This window comes from Chiloscyllium plagiosum, chromosome 13 (genome assembly GCF_004010195.1).
Source record: "Chiloscyllium plagiosum isolate BGI_BamShark_2017 chromosome 13, ASM401019v2, whole genome shotgun sequence".
Classification (NCBI taxonomy): domain Eukaryota; kingdom Metazoa; phylum Chordata; class Chondrichthyes; order Orectolobiformes; family Hemiscylliidae; genus Chiloscyllium; species Chiloscyllium plagiosum.
Genome location: NC_057722.1, coordinates 40721038 through 40734187, shown reverse-complemented (window position 1 = coordinate 40734187; position 13150 = coordinate 40721038). Strand labels below are relative to the sequence as shown.

Sequence of the window (13150 nt, the reverse complement as noted above, 5' to 3'; positions counted from 1 at the left end):
ACCACCACCATCTGTCTTCTACCTTTGAGCCAGTTCTGTATCCAAATGGCTAGTTCTCCCTGTATTCCATGAGATCTAACCTTGCTAATCAGTCTCCCATGTGGAACCTTGTCAAACGCCTTACTGAAGTCCATATTGCTAAGCCATGTAAAATCTTTAAGAAAATAGGACTCAGTCTGACTTTAGAGAAAAATAATTAATGTTTTGGGTTCAATATGGCTCTTTGACAATGCAAAGGTGGCATACTGATCATAAAACATTAACTCTGTTTTCCTTTCCACAGATGCTCCCAGGTCTGCTGAGTTTCTCCAACACGTTCTGTGTTTTCAGATTGCCAGCATCCACAATGCTTTGCCTGAATTTTGATAATGATGTGATTGTGTACAATGATGATAGCAAGTAGGCAGTCCATTTTAATTCTCTTGCTTTTTAGTTTTATAGAAGTGAACTTGTTACACCAATTTTACAATTTTTTTGTAATTTTACTTTTAATCTTTGTGTTTTCTCCTTTCTCCATTTATCTGCATTTCACACTTATGATTTAATATTTATTGTTACATATTTATTATTAACTCATCAGTCTATTTATTATTTGACTTTATTGATTTCAATAATCTAAAACCACCTGGGACTTCTCCATTCACAGTAATTTGATTAGATTAGATTACTGGAGTGGCTTATTAAAACTACTAAATTCAAACGCAGCTGACATATAAAGACAGGTAAAGACAAATGTCTTATTTTTCAATTTGTACATACCTGATCTTGTACAATAAAAGCCATTGAGTAATGTTGGGAGTTAGCATTAGAAAGACTCAGTAATTTTCTCCTCTTTAGTTTGCTGTCTTCAGGCAAATATGCCATGTTGTCATACAGCTCAACATGTTTTCCTGCTACAGTGTGAAGTTCTAGAGCTTCTGTATGACTTCAGAGATTCAACTGAATGAGCAGACAGACATTCATCAAACTCTTTAGAGTCAACAGTTTGATAATATTCCTTCTCTTCCTTTGATGCATTTTGCTCACTTTCCTGATCCATGCTTCAATTTCTAGAGGTCATCCAAGTTTTGTTAGCCTCACACTGCATGAATGGTGTTTAGCCATTGTCAAAACTGCACCATATCTTGAATTTTCCATTACAAGCAGCGACAGCTTTTCAGTGTCATCCAGATTGGTGCAGACCACAACTGTTACACATTCACTGTTTTGCTTCCACTGTTACACATTTAATTGTTAAACATTAAATAGTGAACCGGTAAAAGACAGTGAAACAGTTTAGTTTAATCCATGCTAAAAATGTCTCATTGTGCATGCACAATCAGAACACGAGTGAGAGCATTTTGCAGCCATTGCTGTAGGCTACTTCATCGTTTTCCGCTTCAACACAGCGTAGCCTTGCTCCAATTGGTTAGTGCAGTCCCAAGACAAATCTTTACAAATTTGGTTAATGCAGCTACCAGTCCAGAACTTTGGCTTCCGATGGACATCCTTTTCCTGGATATGATATTCTACCTGCAGGAATGGTTAACAGTTTCACCACAATCAGAGTTCAGTTTATCCACCATTCTGAGGAAGGGTCACTGGACCCAAAACGCTAACTCTGATTTCTGTCCACGGATGCTGCCAGACCTGCTGAGCTTTTCCATCAATTTCTGTTTTTGCTTCTGATTTACAGCATCCACAATTCTTTTGATTTTTATTCAGTTTATACTAATTTGACTTATCGCAGTTTCACTGTTGCGTCAAATCATATTTTGATTTAAACGAGCTAACATGTTAACAAAGCAGGCAGTAGAGCACTTGTGAAATAAATCATCACTTCAACAACATCTTAGTGCCACTCCAGGACTGGATGCCCAAAAGTGGTGTATGCATATTGCAGCCAAACAAGTTGTGACTCCTTCTAACATGGCAGACAGTAAGGCAGAAGAGTTTCCTGGATAGTCATGAAAAAGAAAGAAATCTGAGCCTCTACCATAAATTCTCCAGCTCTTTGTTAGAACAAACATGTAAAAGTGTATGTTGTCACAACACTTGAAATCTTTGAGTGCTGGCTGGCTCAGTTGGTTGGATGGCCACTATGCATCAGACTGGTTCGAAGTGCACAGAGTTTGATATCTGTTATGACTGGGGTGGAGTTCACACCTACCTCCTTGTCTACGTATGCTGGAGGTCATAACACAATGGATCAGACTAGCCTTTGGGCAGCAAACCTGATAGGAAAGACCAAATGAATTACGCAATGTGTTTCTATACATTGTATGGTCAATTCAGCTCACAATATATCTCTGGTCTTCACACAGAAAGGTTATGTTATAATGTTGGAGAAACTCAGGAGCAGGTGTAGAGATAGAAACAGAGTTAATGTTATGAATCAAGTGACCCTTTGTCAGAACTGTTCTCTCGACAGATATTGTCAGATCTGCAGAGTTCCTCCAGCATTTTCTGTTTTTGTTTCACATTTCCAGAATCCACACTTTTTTGTTTTATTACATTATATCAAGTCCAACTAGCCTAATCTCACTTCTCATTGACTTGCTTTGGTGAATGATTGATATTTTTCAGAGGTAACAGTCTAAAGTAAACTAAGTCAAGCCTAATATATAAAACCCATATAATGGTAAATCCAAATTAATCCATAGATGTGAGATGTGAGTGGCGTGGGAAATGTATCTTGATTTATGAATTTAGGCTACATGCTGGAAATTGTAAATAGATCACTTCTAGTACTTGGGGCTATTGTATGAGATAAATAATCATCAGTTCTTCCAAAAAAAAAGTTGCTTATATAGTTTTTGCCAAAATACTAGCATAAGAGGAGAAAGACTTGACCGCTAATCTTAACCAAGACAATAATTTCTTGTAAAAGCTCACAGATGAGAGATTTCATCTCAGTTTAGAACATTAAAGTTGGTTTTCAATTGGCAGCATTTTGATTCTTTTTCCTGTGGGGGTGCGCGCTTCAGTACATCATTGACATGTTATATGGGAAAATATCGATGCACATCAACAGCATGTTTGTATGGATTTATTCTGAGGTCACTTTCTCCATTTTTCACTTTGCAGGTAATCACATATCATGCATCAGCCTTCGCTATGTTGACAGGTCATCTCTGATAAGGCTTCTGCTAATAGCTCTCTAAAACTAATTGCTCAGAAATGTCCCATGATTGTTCAGTATGACACTTTCTTCAATTTGAGTCTGCTCTTGTAGAAATCCCCAGTACATCTCTTCACCATAAATTGGAATGATAGCAAAAGACTAATGAGGTTAATTTAAACTGCATTTTGCTCATAGTGCAAACATACATTAGGAATCAGTAAGCCAGTTTACACCAAGCTGATTTTCAAACAAGTTATAAATCTGTTTTGATTAATTTTTAGTGCATTTCACACTGCTGGATAAGATCAACTTCACTACCAAAATCTGCAATATGAAAGAGCCGTAGTAGCTGTGGTTGCTTCCTCGTAGATGTAGTTTTTCAACAACTGCCTTAGGCCTGAGCAATAACTTACTTCAAGACCTACAAAAGACGTTTACAGTCTCTATATATTTTTCTCATATTCACAGGATGTGGAAGTTCCTGGCAAAGAGCAGCATCTATTGCCCATCACAAAACATCCTTTAGAAGGTGGTGGTGAACTGCTTCCTTGAACTATTGTAGTTCATGGGAGAAGGGGTGTTAAGAAAACTTCATGAAAGGTAGTTTCATGATTTGGAACCAACCACATTGAACAAATAGTGATAAAGTTCCAAGCCCGATTTATTATGGCTTGGAGGAGATCTTGCAAGAGGCAGTACTCCCATGGATCTGCTGTTGTGGTCCATCTGGGTAGTAGAGATTGCAGGTTTGTTCTCTAAAGAGACTGCAGTGACTTTTTGCAAAGTTTTTTTATCCTTTCAGATAAAAAGGATAGGATCAGGAAAGGGGATGTCCTATGGACCGAAAGTTTAAAATACAAAACTCACTTCTTTAGATGTATAGTTGAGAACTTTGTAAAAAAAACTTAATCATAGTTAAAGACATAGCACACAATGTGAATAAAATCAACAATTTAGAATGGTCACAAAATGGCCATAACATTACATAATCCAGTCAATTAAGTTTAACTTGTATCCACATTCCGCATTCAAGATATTATTCATAGTCTTCAATATCAGACAAAGGTATCCCATTACAGGGACTAGATTCCAACGCAGTGCTGCGGGTTGTCATGCGGGTTACACTGGCAGAATACCATCCAGGTTTGGAACCTTGGAATTTTCGGCTACACATCACTTCTTTAAACATCTCTCTGAATCGAGTTGACATGAGGTTGTAGAGAATGGGATTGACTGCGGAGCTTAAATAGAAGAATACACCGGAGACAATATGTACACACTGATACAACCTGTGCAGTTCTTCAGTCCAGTTGTTTATCAGAATCCACATTAATCGATCTGTGTGAAAAGGTGCCCAGCAGATTCCAAACACAATCACCAGAACAACTAAAAAGGACAAATTTAATCATCAGTGCAAAAGTTAAAAATGGAATAATTTGCAATGCTGCAATCATTCAAAACAACTATAATGTTTTAATGGCCTAAAGTAACAAAGTAACATTGAATTTCATTAAAACGAGGGCTGAATGAGTCAAGAAGCGACCACTTACAGAACTTTTAAAGTGACATTCACCTGCTTTCTTTTGCGATACTGTAGAGGTTTGGGAGATATTTCTCTGGGGTTCACAACAGTTGTTAGAGAATGAAAGGATTTTCATGTGCTTGTCCATACTGTTGGGCTGTAGGACTTTAAGAAAGTGCATTTTTATCTGAGGATCTTTCTCAAAATTTGATTGGGTAGGGAAAGAGAATTACATGCAGAAACCACAAATTTAACCGTAAATTGCATTTTCAGCAGGTTGCCACAAATATGTGCATTCATAAGAATCCACATTCCCATCCAAAAGGAAGTCTAGAATACAAAAATTGGGAGATGTGTTTCTGATTCACAATTTTCTGATATAACTCAGCTAAGTACTGCATTAAGTTCTGGGCATTGCTCCTCAATAAGGATACAATGGACTAGGATGTCGTGAAGATTAATCAGAACAATACTGGGCTAAATGGATACCATTATGAGGACAGATTGCACAGCTTAGTTTTTAATCTTTTTAAACATAGAAAGTTAAAGGGTTACTTTAATTGAGGTGTTTAAAATGATTACAGGATTTGATAGATTAGGTAGACACTATTTCCTCTGGTGGAGAAGTCAAGTACAAAGGAGAATTTATGATAGGTGAGGGTCTAAAGGCTCAAGAACCAAGACAGTATATGGAGTTATCATTTAGATCGGTTCTGGGCTAACAGAATAATAGAAGAGGCTGAGGGGTTGAATGGACTGTTTGTGTTCCTATTTAGAGAGTACAGACCCAGGACAATATGTATCTGAACTTTGAGAAGAACAGTCACTTTCCAGAGAAGCTGTCAGAAAGTTGTGTTGCCTTCTGCAAACAACTGCTGGCACAACATTTTCTGTGACAATCAAAATTCAATGCACAATGCAGCTCTGAATTTCTTTGCCTCTGGCTCCTTCCCAATCACAACAGGAAGTAATAGTAACATTAATCAGTCAGCATTTTCTGCTTGCATTCATCAGGAGCTAAAGCTATGGTTCCTAAGGCAAACACATCCATTACTTTTCCTGTGAATTTCTAGTTTTCAGGCTCAGTATTAAAATCGGCATCACAGCTATTGTGTGGTATAAATATTTTAAAGCAATTTATTTGAATATTAACACACAAAGTAGCCTTGTTGACTCTATAAACTCTGTATCAAAATAAGATATAGGGCTTCTGTTAAGATAACAGACAAAGGAATTCAATTTGCTACTTTTATATTCCAGACTTGTAAATCTTATGGGTTTTGCTTCCAATAATGTAATTTACCCAATGTGGCAATGATTAAGCTATCTGTCATCACAAGAAACCAGGCATGGATATCGTGGTGTTGAAGAATCTAATGGACTTTTATTACGGTTCACTAATCTATCTCCATAATACATTCACAGGCACATCAATGACTGGGCTCACATTAAGTGATTAAATTGTACAGAGCAGCAGGCTGCTTATAGCATGCCATGCTTCAAGTGATCCACGTTAAGTTCAAATATGCAATCTTTATACTCTCAGGCCACATGCCAGGATATAGTGATGATGCCGTTAGTATGTCTCCAAAGGTATATTGAGTACAGTATCTCTTAAATGTATATTCACACACTGATCATGAAACTTAACACAAAATCCTCCTGTACTCTCAGAAACTGTTGCAGCCAATTGTCCAGATTCTCTGAAGCCTAAAACTGCTGTTCAGTAGATCTTCAATCAATTTTCCTAATAACTACCACTGAGATCATGGATTACTTTTATTGAAGTCCATCACTGCTAACCATATCCTCTTTGGTGACTTTACCTGATGTGGCAATGGTTATGTTTTCCCCTGTAACATAAGAAACTAGGTGTGGATATGGCATGGTGTTGAATCCAAAAGATATTTATTAGCTCAGCCAGCTAAGGAGTTCAACGATATATACAAATATTGTATTTATTAGCACATCAATGTCTGGGCTCATGTTAAGTTTCTTGTCATGTGTCATGCTTCAAATGATCCAAATTAAGATGCTATCTCTAATCTCTAAACCCTCAAGTCACATGCTATGAACAGTAATGATATCTTTAGTATGTCTCCTAAAGATATACTGACTCCAGCTTCACTGGAGGCTCACTGATGATGTTAGCTAGCATGGTGGCAAAACATCTGAAAATGAACTTTGCAGCTCAGCGAGCAAACTTACATCCAGAACTGACATATTCTATCCATTAAAGATATATTGACATACCATATAATAAAACCGAAAAAACTAACATCAAAGTTCAGGCTACAGCTTTTATACTGTGTGATATTGGTAAAATAAATGCATTTCATATAAAGCAATTGTTTGAACAGATCACTTAATTTAAACTGGCTGAGATGCAGATCCCCTTTTGTGCCATGTTCCTCATTGGTACAATACACATCACCTAAAGATGAAAGCTTTTACTTAGTGAGGCTGAAACAAGTGGGATTATTTAATTGGTAATTATTAAGAGCTCAGACAGCACAAGCAACATTTTAGAACAGGCTTCTTCAACTTTTCTTTGATATGTGCTGGCATATGAAAATCTTCCCAGTGGATTTAACCTGGAGTGCTTTGACCCGGAAGGTCTGACATCCTTCAGTGGTTCATAAAATGCTCCTTGTCAACATTAAAGGGAATATTTGGAAAGAAAAGGGAAACATAGGCAACTGTCCTTTTTGGTGAAGATATCGATACGCCACTAGGGTCAGTGTAGGGTCCCATCATAGATTTTAGGGCACAATTTTAACGATTGTGAGTGATACAAACCTTACAAATGAAGTAAACAGTGATGAGAACAGAAGCAGTCTGGTGAAGTTGACAAATTTAAATTAATACAGAGCACTGTAAAGTGATGCATTTTAGAAGATTAATAGGGAAAAGCAATATAAACAAAGTGGTACAATTTTGTGCACAAACAAAGGGACCTAGAAATTTACATAAACAAATTGATGTAAATGTCAAGACAAATTGATAAAGCTGCTTAAATAAAACAAAAATTCCAAGCTCAAGCTGGTACAGCTGATGATACTTCCTGCAAATATAGTTCTCTAAGACACAAGTAGCTTCCTGAAATTTCTAAATGGAACAGATTGCTGAAATGAGAAACATACTGCTGAACATTTCATCTTCTCCTCAGTGGGACAGACATAAGAAGACCAAATTTCAAATGGCGTTGAATGTCAAGATGTCAGGGAAAAGCAGAGGGAGTGTATCGGCTCCCCCGTGCTCCTGCTTAATTCAAGAAAGGTGCAAGGTTAAAGCATTTTCTATTTATCAATAAATGTCCCGACTTCTGATCTCATGACAGATGATCATTATGGAAGCAACTCAAGATGTTTGGGCCCAGGCCACTACCTTGGGAAGTTCTGAAGTGATATCCTGAGGCTGGGTTCATTGCCAATTACTGTCCTCATCCTTAGTGCTAGATATGATTTCAACCACTGGAGAGTTTTCTCCTTTACTCCCATTGCCCTCAATTCTGTTAGTGCTGCTAATGCCTCACTTGGTCAAATCTCGTCTTTATTTCAAGGTTACCACCTTAACCTTATCATGGAACTCAACTATTTTGTCCTTGTTTGGACCAAGATGCTGATGAAGTTTGGAACTTGATGAACTTGACATAACCAAAACTGAGCATTATTGAGCAGGTTATTTGTGAGTAGGTGTTTCTTGAGAGTGCCATAATAACACCTTATAACACTTTGCTAATGATTGAGAGTAAACTGATGAAACAGTAAATGACCAGATTGGATTTATTTTTCTTTTTACAGACAGGATATTCTGGGCTATTTGTCACAATGTTGGCTCGCTTTTAATATAGCAACTTTTTGAGATTGCTTCTGCATCAGATTGAGTGTGAACAGTCTGAGCCAGTGGGTCAACTGTTAGATTGCTAATAAGGAAGTTCTATTTATTTACTCCTCAAGGTCTTTTAGACTCCTGAAAAATACTGTTTTGGATAATCAGACCAGCAGATCTTTCAATTGAAATTCTTCTTCAGCCTCCAATAACTGAGCTTATCCACCCATAGTTGGCATGACCACACTGGCAGAGAAAGTCAAGATTAGAGTAGTGCTGGAAATGCACAGCAGGTCAGGCAGCATCCGAGGAGCAGAAAAATAGATGTTTCGAGCAGGAGCCATTCATCAGGAAGGCTTCTGCCCGAAACATCAATTTTCCTGCTCCTCAGATGTCTCTAATCTCCAGCTTCTGCAGTCCTCACTTACGCCTGGCAGAGAAAGTGCCAGGCCTTTTTCTCTGCAGGCTATTTGGTCTCCCTGACCTCAAAGGGCCTCTCAGAGACCACTGAGTATGCTATTATCTTTGATCCCACCATTGGTGAGAAGCAAGTCAATCCCATCCATAAGCACATTAGGAGTGGCTTCTCAATCACTGACCTTGACACAAGGTCACACTCCATTTGCACCCAGTAAAGGGGGATGGAAAAGCATCCTCGGTCAGTCCATTCTTCCAGCACCTTGGCACTTACTGTACTCTGTTGTAGGAAGTCATGCCTTTTCCCAGCAACAGAGTTTGACTGGCCTCAGTATCCCTTGGTATCTCTGCAGGCTGTTTGCCTCTCCCTGTCAAAATGAGACTGTTCTTGCACAAGATGCAAAATCCCGGGAAATCTCAGGAATTTCTTTAACCTCATTCGCACTCTAAGGAATGTCTTCATAGGGATTCACAGTTGATGTCTGAGTCATAGCCTTGCCTGATATGCTGTCTGACTGACTCCCATTCTTTGCACATTCTACATGTGCCCTGATAAATCCCATTAGATTTTCCAATAGCTTTCAACAATTGATCTGAACATGCCCTGCCTTGTATCAGTTAAAAATGCATAGGCTTCTTACATTTCAACTGAACACTATAATTTCTATCCTCAGAAAGATTTCCAGTATTTCCCTTTTTCCAATGTGGGCTCAATTTCCGATCACTCTCCCCACCTTTTGATATTAAGACATAGACTGACTGACCTTCATCTGCTCCTATCAAGTCTGCTGCACTGTTCAATGAGATCATGGCTGATCTTATCATTCTCAACCCTGTCTACCTGCCTTTTCTCCATAACCATTGATTCCCGATTAAAATTCTGTCTCCAACTGGAATGTACTTAATGGCCCAGGCTCTACAGTTCTCTCCTGTAAAGAATTCCATAGGTTCATCACCCTCTGAGAGAAGAAATTCCTCCTCATTTCTGCCTTAAATATGCAACCCCTTATTCTGAGATTATGCCCTTTGGTCCAAAACTCTGCCAGAAGAGGAAATATCCTTTTTGCATCTACCCTGTCAGGGTAAGAAAGTTTCAACCTCTGCCTCCTCAAAGCTAGGAATTAAATGTAAGTTGCCTCACCCTCACACCTCAGCCAATAGTGACTTCATGGGACCCAGTAGGATTCCTGTTTCTTGGTTTGAGCTGTCTTAATTCATACTCTTTTTGTTGGGTTTTCTTGAAACTCTCCTCTCTCCTTGCTCTTTGCTGTCCTGTCCATCTCTGTTATTTTTCTTTTTCTTAAAGTTCTAATTCCCTCTGCTCCAATTTTACCCTCTCTACTAGTAATACTCATTAATCTCATTATTCACAGTTTCCACTTGTAAATCATTGGCCACCCTGTTAATTTTTAGAGTTTCTGACTGAACGTAAAATTCTAACCTTGAGTGTCTCACTGGATCTTTTAACTATTTAAGAGATTAAACATTTAAACCTTCAAAAGTAGTTAACCCTAATTCTACTCGGAATATACAGTCATCGAACGCAGACATTTCAATACGGCAGAAATGCAAACTCAAAAAAAGCTTTTCGCAGTTTTATTTGAACAATTGGTTTTAAAGTGGCAATTTATCATTTTAAATCTTATGTTTAATCTGTGGGTTTAAATCACAGTAAGATCCCGCGATTTGTTATGAGCGGGTCCTGGGCGAGGTTCCCTGACTTGTTAATAGTTCCAGATGAATATCTCAAACTATAAAGCTCCCGAGTGAGGAAGGATGGACCATACCCTTGTTTATTCACAAGCCCCTTGTTGCAACCAAGTTCACTTCAAAAAGGAGTCCCTTCCCTTGTGGATAGGTCTCTCCCGGACTCATACTGATTTATGGTTGACAGGAGCCAATTTAACCAGGCTTTTTCTCTCTCTTGAATTAACCTAAGGAGTGAGTTACTTTAGCTTGTTTTAAAACATATTGCGTCTGAGAAAAAAAGAACCCACAAGGAGATCCATTTTTAAATTAACCTTGCTGCAACCAACGGAGGGGATTGAGTGGAAGGGGAACCGGCTCATCTCTCCTCACCTGAGAGTGTAACAGTTTGGAGGGATCCCATCTGGAACTGGGACAAATTGAGGAACCGCACCCGGGAGTCCTGTCAGAACAATGTGCGGATTTCCCTCATTGCATCGCGCTGTTTCTACAACCTTTTTGGTTTCTCATTATCTATTTTTACCCGCAATTTGCAACAGCATTGTTCCAGCTGTAAGGAATGATGTAGAAGTCAACTTACATTGGTGCACTGAAAAATGCCTCACCAGATTTCTTTTTAAAAAACCTCACTGATTTTGGAATGCTGATTTTGGAAATCAGCATTCTAATTCATTCAGACTACAGTGTCCCCACGAAGTGTTCCTGATGTATTTTTAAGGGAATGTACTCCAAGAGGTGTGAGGTAATAGTAAACTCTTCTGAAAACCTAGGCGGACATAAGGAATACCGTCCTTTCAAATGACTTGCTCCCTTTTGTTCGCAGAAGGTGGGGGGGGGGGGGATTGTTTGTTCTTTTATTTCAAACTTACTGAGCATTTTGGTAACTTGGCACCTCCTAACCTTCTCTTGCTCCATGCGGGCGGTTTGATAATTGGCGTTTCCCAATCCCGGCTTGAAGTCGGAGATGACCTTTTCCCGTTTCAGTTGCAAGCCAATCAGTAAGTACAGCATACTAATGATGATCATAGGGACGACGAAAAACAGCACAGTGGTGATCTGAATGACGAGATTGTACATCCAGGCTGGCTTTAGCAGCATACAGATAGCGGACTCCTCAATGTGTTCCCCAAACGGGGTACTCAGATAATAGATGCCGTGGAGGCTGGTGTTGGGAATGGCTGAGCAGAGGGAGATCAGCCACACCGTTAAGATGACCCGTTTGGCGTGAGTTCTGGTCACCACATACTTTGCCTTAAGGGGATGCACGACGGCGATGTATCTCTCCACACTGAGGGCCGTCACATTTAGTATTGAAGCAAAGCAAACCATCTCAAAAAGGAAGGTTTTAAAGTGACACCCGGCTTGACCGAGGAGAAACGGGTAATTCCTCCACATTTCATACAGTTCCAAAGGCATGCCCAGAATCAGCACCAAGAGATCGGAAATGGCGAGGCTGAATAAGTAATAATTGGTAGGGGTTCTCATCACTTTGTGCTTCGCGATAACGATGCAGGTCAGAGCGTTTCCGAATGCGCCGACCACAAAGATGCAAAGGTAAATCAAACAGACCGGCACAAAGAAGGACGACCGCCGGGGACCCAGATACTTCAGCAGCAGCTCCTCCTTGCTCATGAAAAAGTCCTCCGGGATGGTGTTACTCCCGCTGAAGTTCTGCTCTCCGGAGGTTTTGTTGCAGAAGTACTGATACATCGTTTGGAGAAACGCGCTCCGATTCCTCAAGGAGTCTATTTGAGAACAGTTTTTGGGGAATTGGTCCTGACTGGGTGAAAGTTGCATTATTCTCTTCCTTCCTGTCCAAGACTAAATGAAAGTCAGTGAATATTCGAAGACATGTTGAAATCAAGCTGTCATCATTTTTAAACCCGTCAACTTTATCGCTTATTTCAAACTGAGGTCGGTACCATAAAACTGGGAATATTTTACATTCGTTTTATTTCGAGTAGAGACTTCGCCCTGAGTTGGCTAAAACTGTTACTTTCTGAAAAAATGCTGTAAAGACTCACCACTGATAACGAAACAATTCACGATTGCAAAACTGGAAGATTTCCGTGCTCTTTCAAAGCAGCAAAGTTCTGTTTCCCCGCTTCCGCATGAGCTGAGTCTGTGCTGAGATCTGAATATTCCTACTCCTGGTTATCAGTTGAATTGGCTCCAGTAATCAGCGGCACTGTGTTTTCCTTTATGATTTGAGTTTGGACGTCAGTCTTCAGCCCGTGAGAGCTGATATTCAGGCAGAAAACTCCACACTGTCCACTCTTGGGCACTCAGCAGCAGTCTGGGCAGCATCTCCTGAGAGGACTGGGCACGGCACTCTGCAATCAGCCGCTGCGCCAGGTAGTTCCAAAGCCTTGAGGTACTGCCGCTGAGATAAAGACATGGAACTTTGCATCACTTCTGACGTCTACAAGGATTAATGAAACAAAGCTGTCTTCCGAATGATATTCCCGGAGGATTGATCAGCACTGATTTGAACTGATGATTTCTGCAAGGGAGACCTTTTATGAAAAGAGTGAGCTTTCCATTTTAAACAAAAGCTGATCTTTCTGAGG

The 13150-nt window shown here is 39.5% G+C and overlaps 1 protein-coding gene across 1 annotated transcript; it reads right to left on the bottom strand.

Moving 5' to 3' along the window:
* Positions 1-4139: 4139 nt before the first annotated feature.
* nmur1a (neuromedin U receptor 1a) lies at positions 4140-12783 on the bottom strand. Its single transcript, XM_043702247.1, has 2 exons — positions 11450-12783; positions 4140-4489 (listed from the first exon to the last, which is right to left on the bottom strand). The coding sequence occupies exons 1-2, from the start codon at positions 12375-12377 to the stop codon at positions 4140-4142; spliced, it is 1278 nt and encodes a 425-aa protein (XP_043558182.1). The 5' UTR covers positions 12378-12783.
* Positions 12784-13150: the final 367 nt, after the last annotated feature.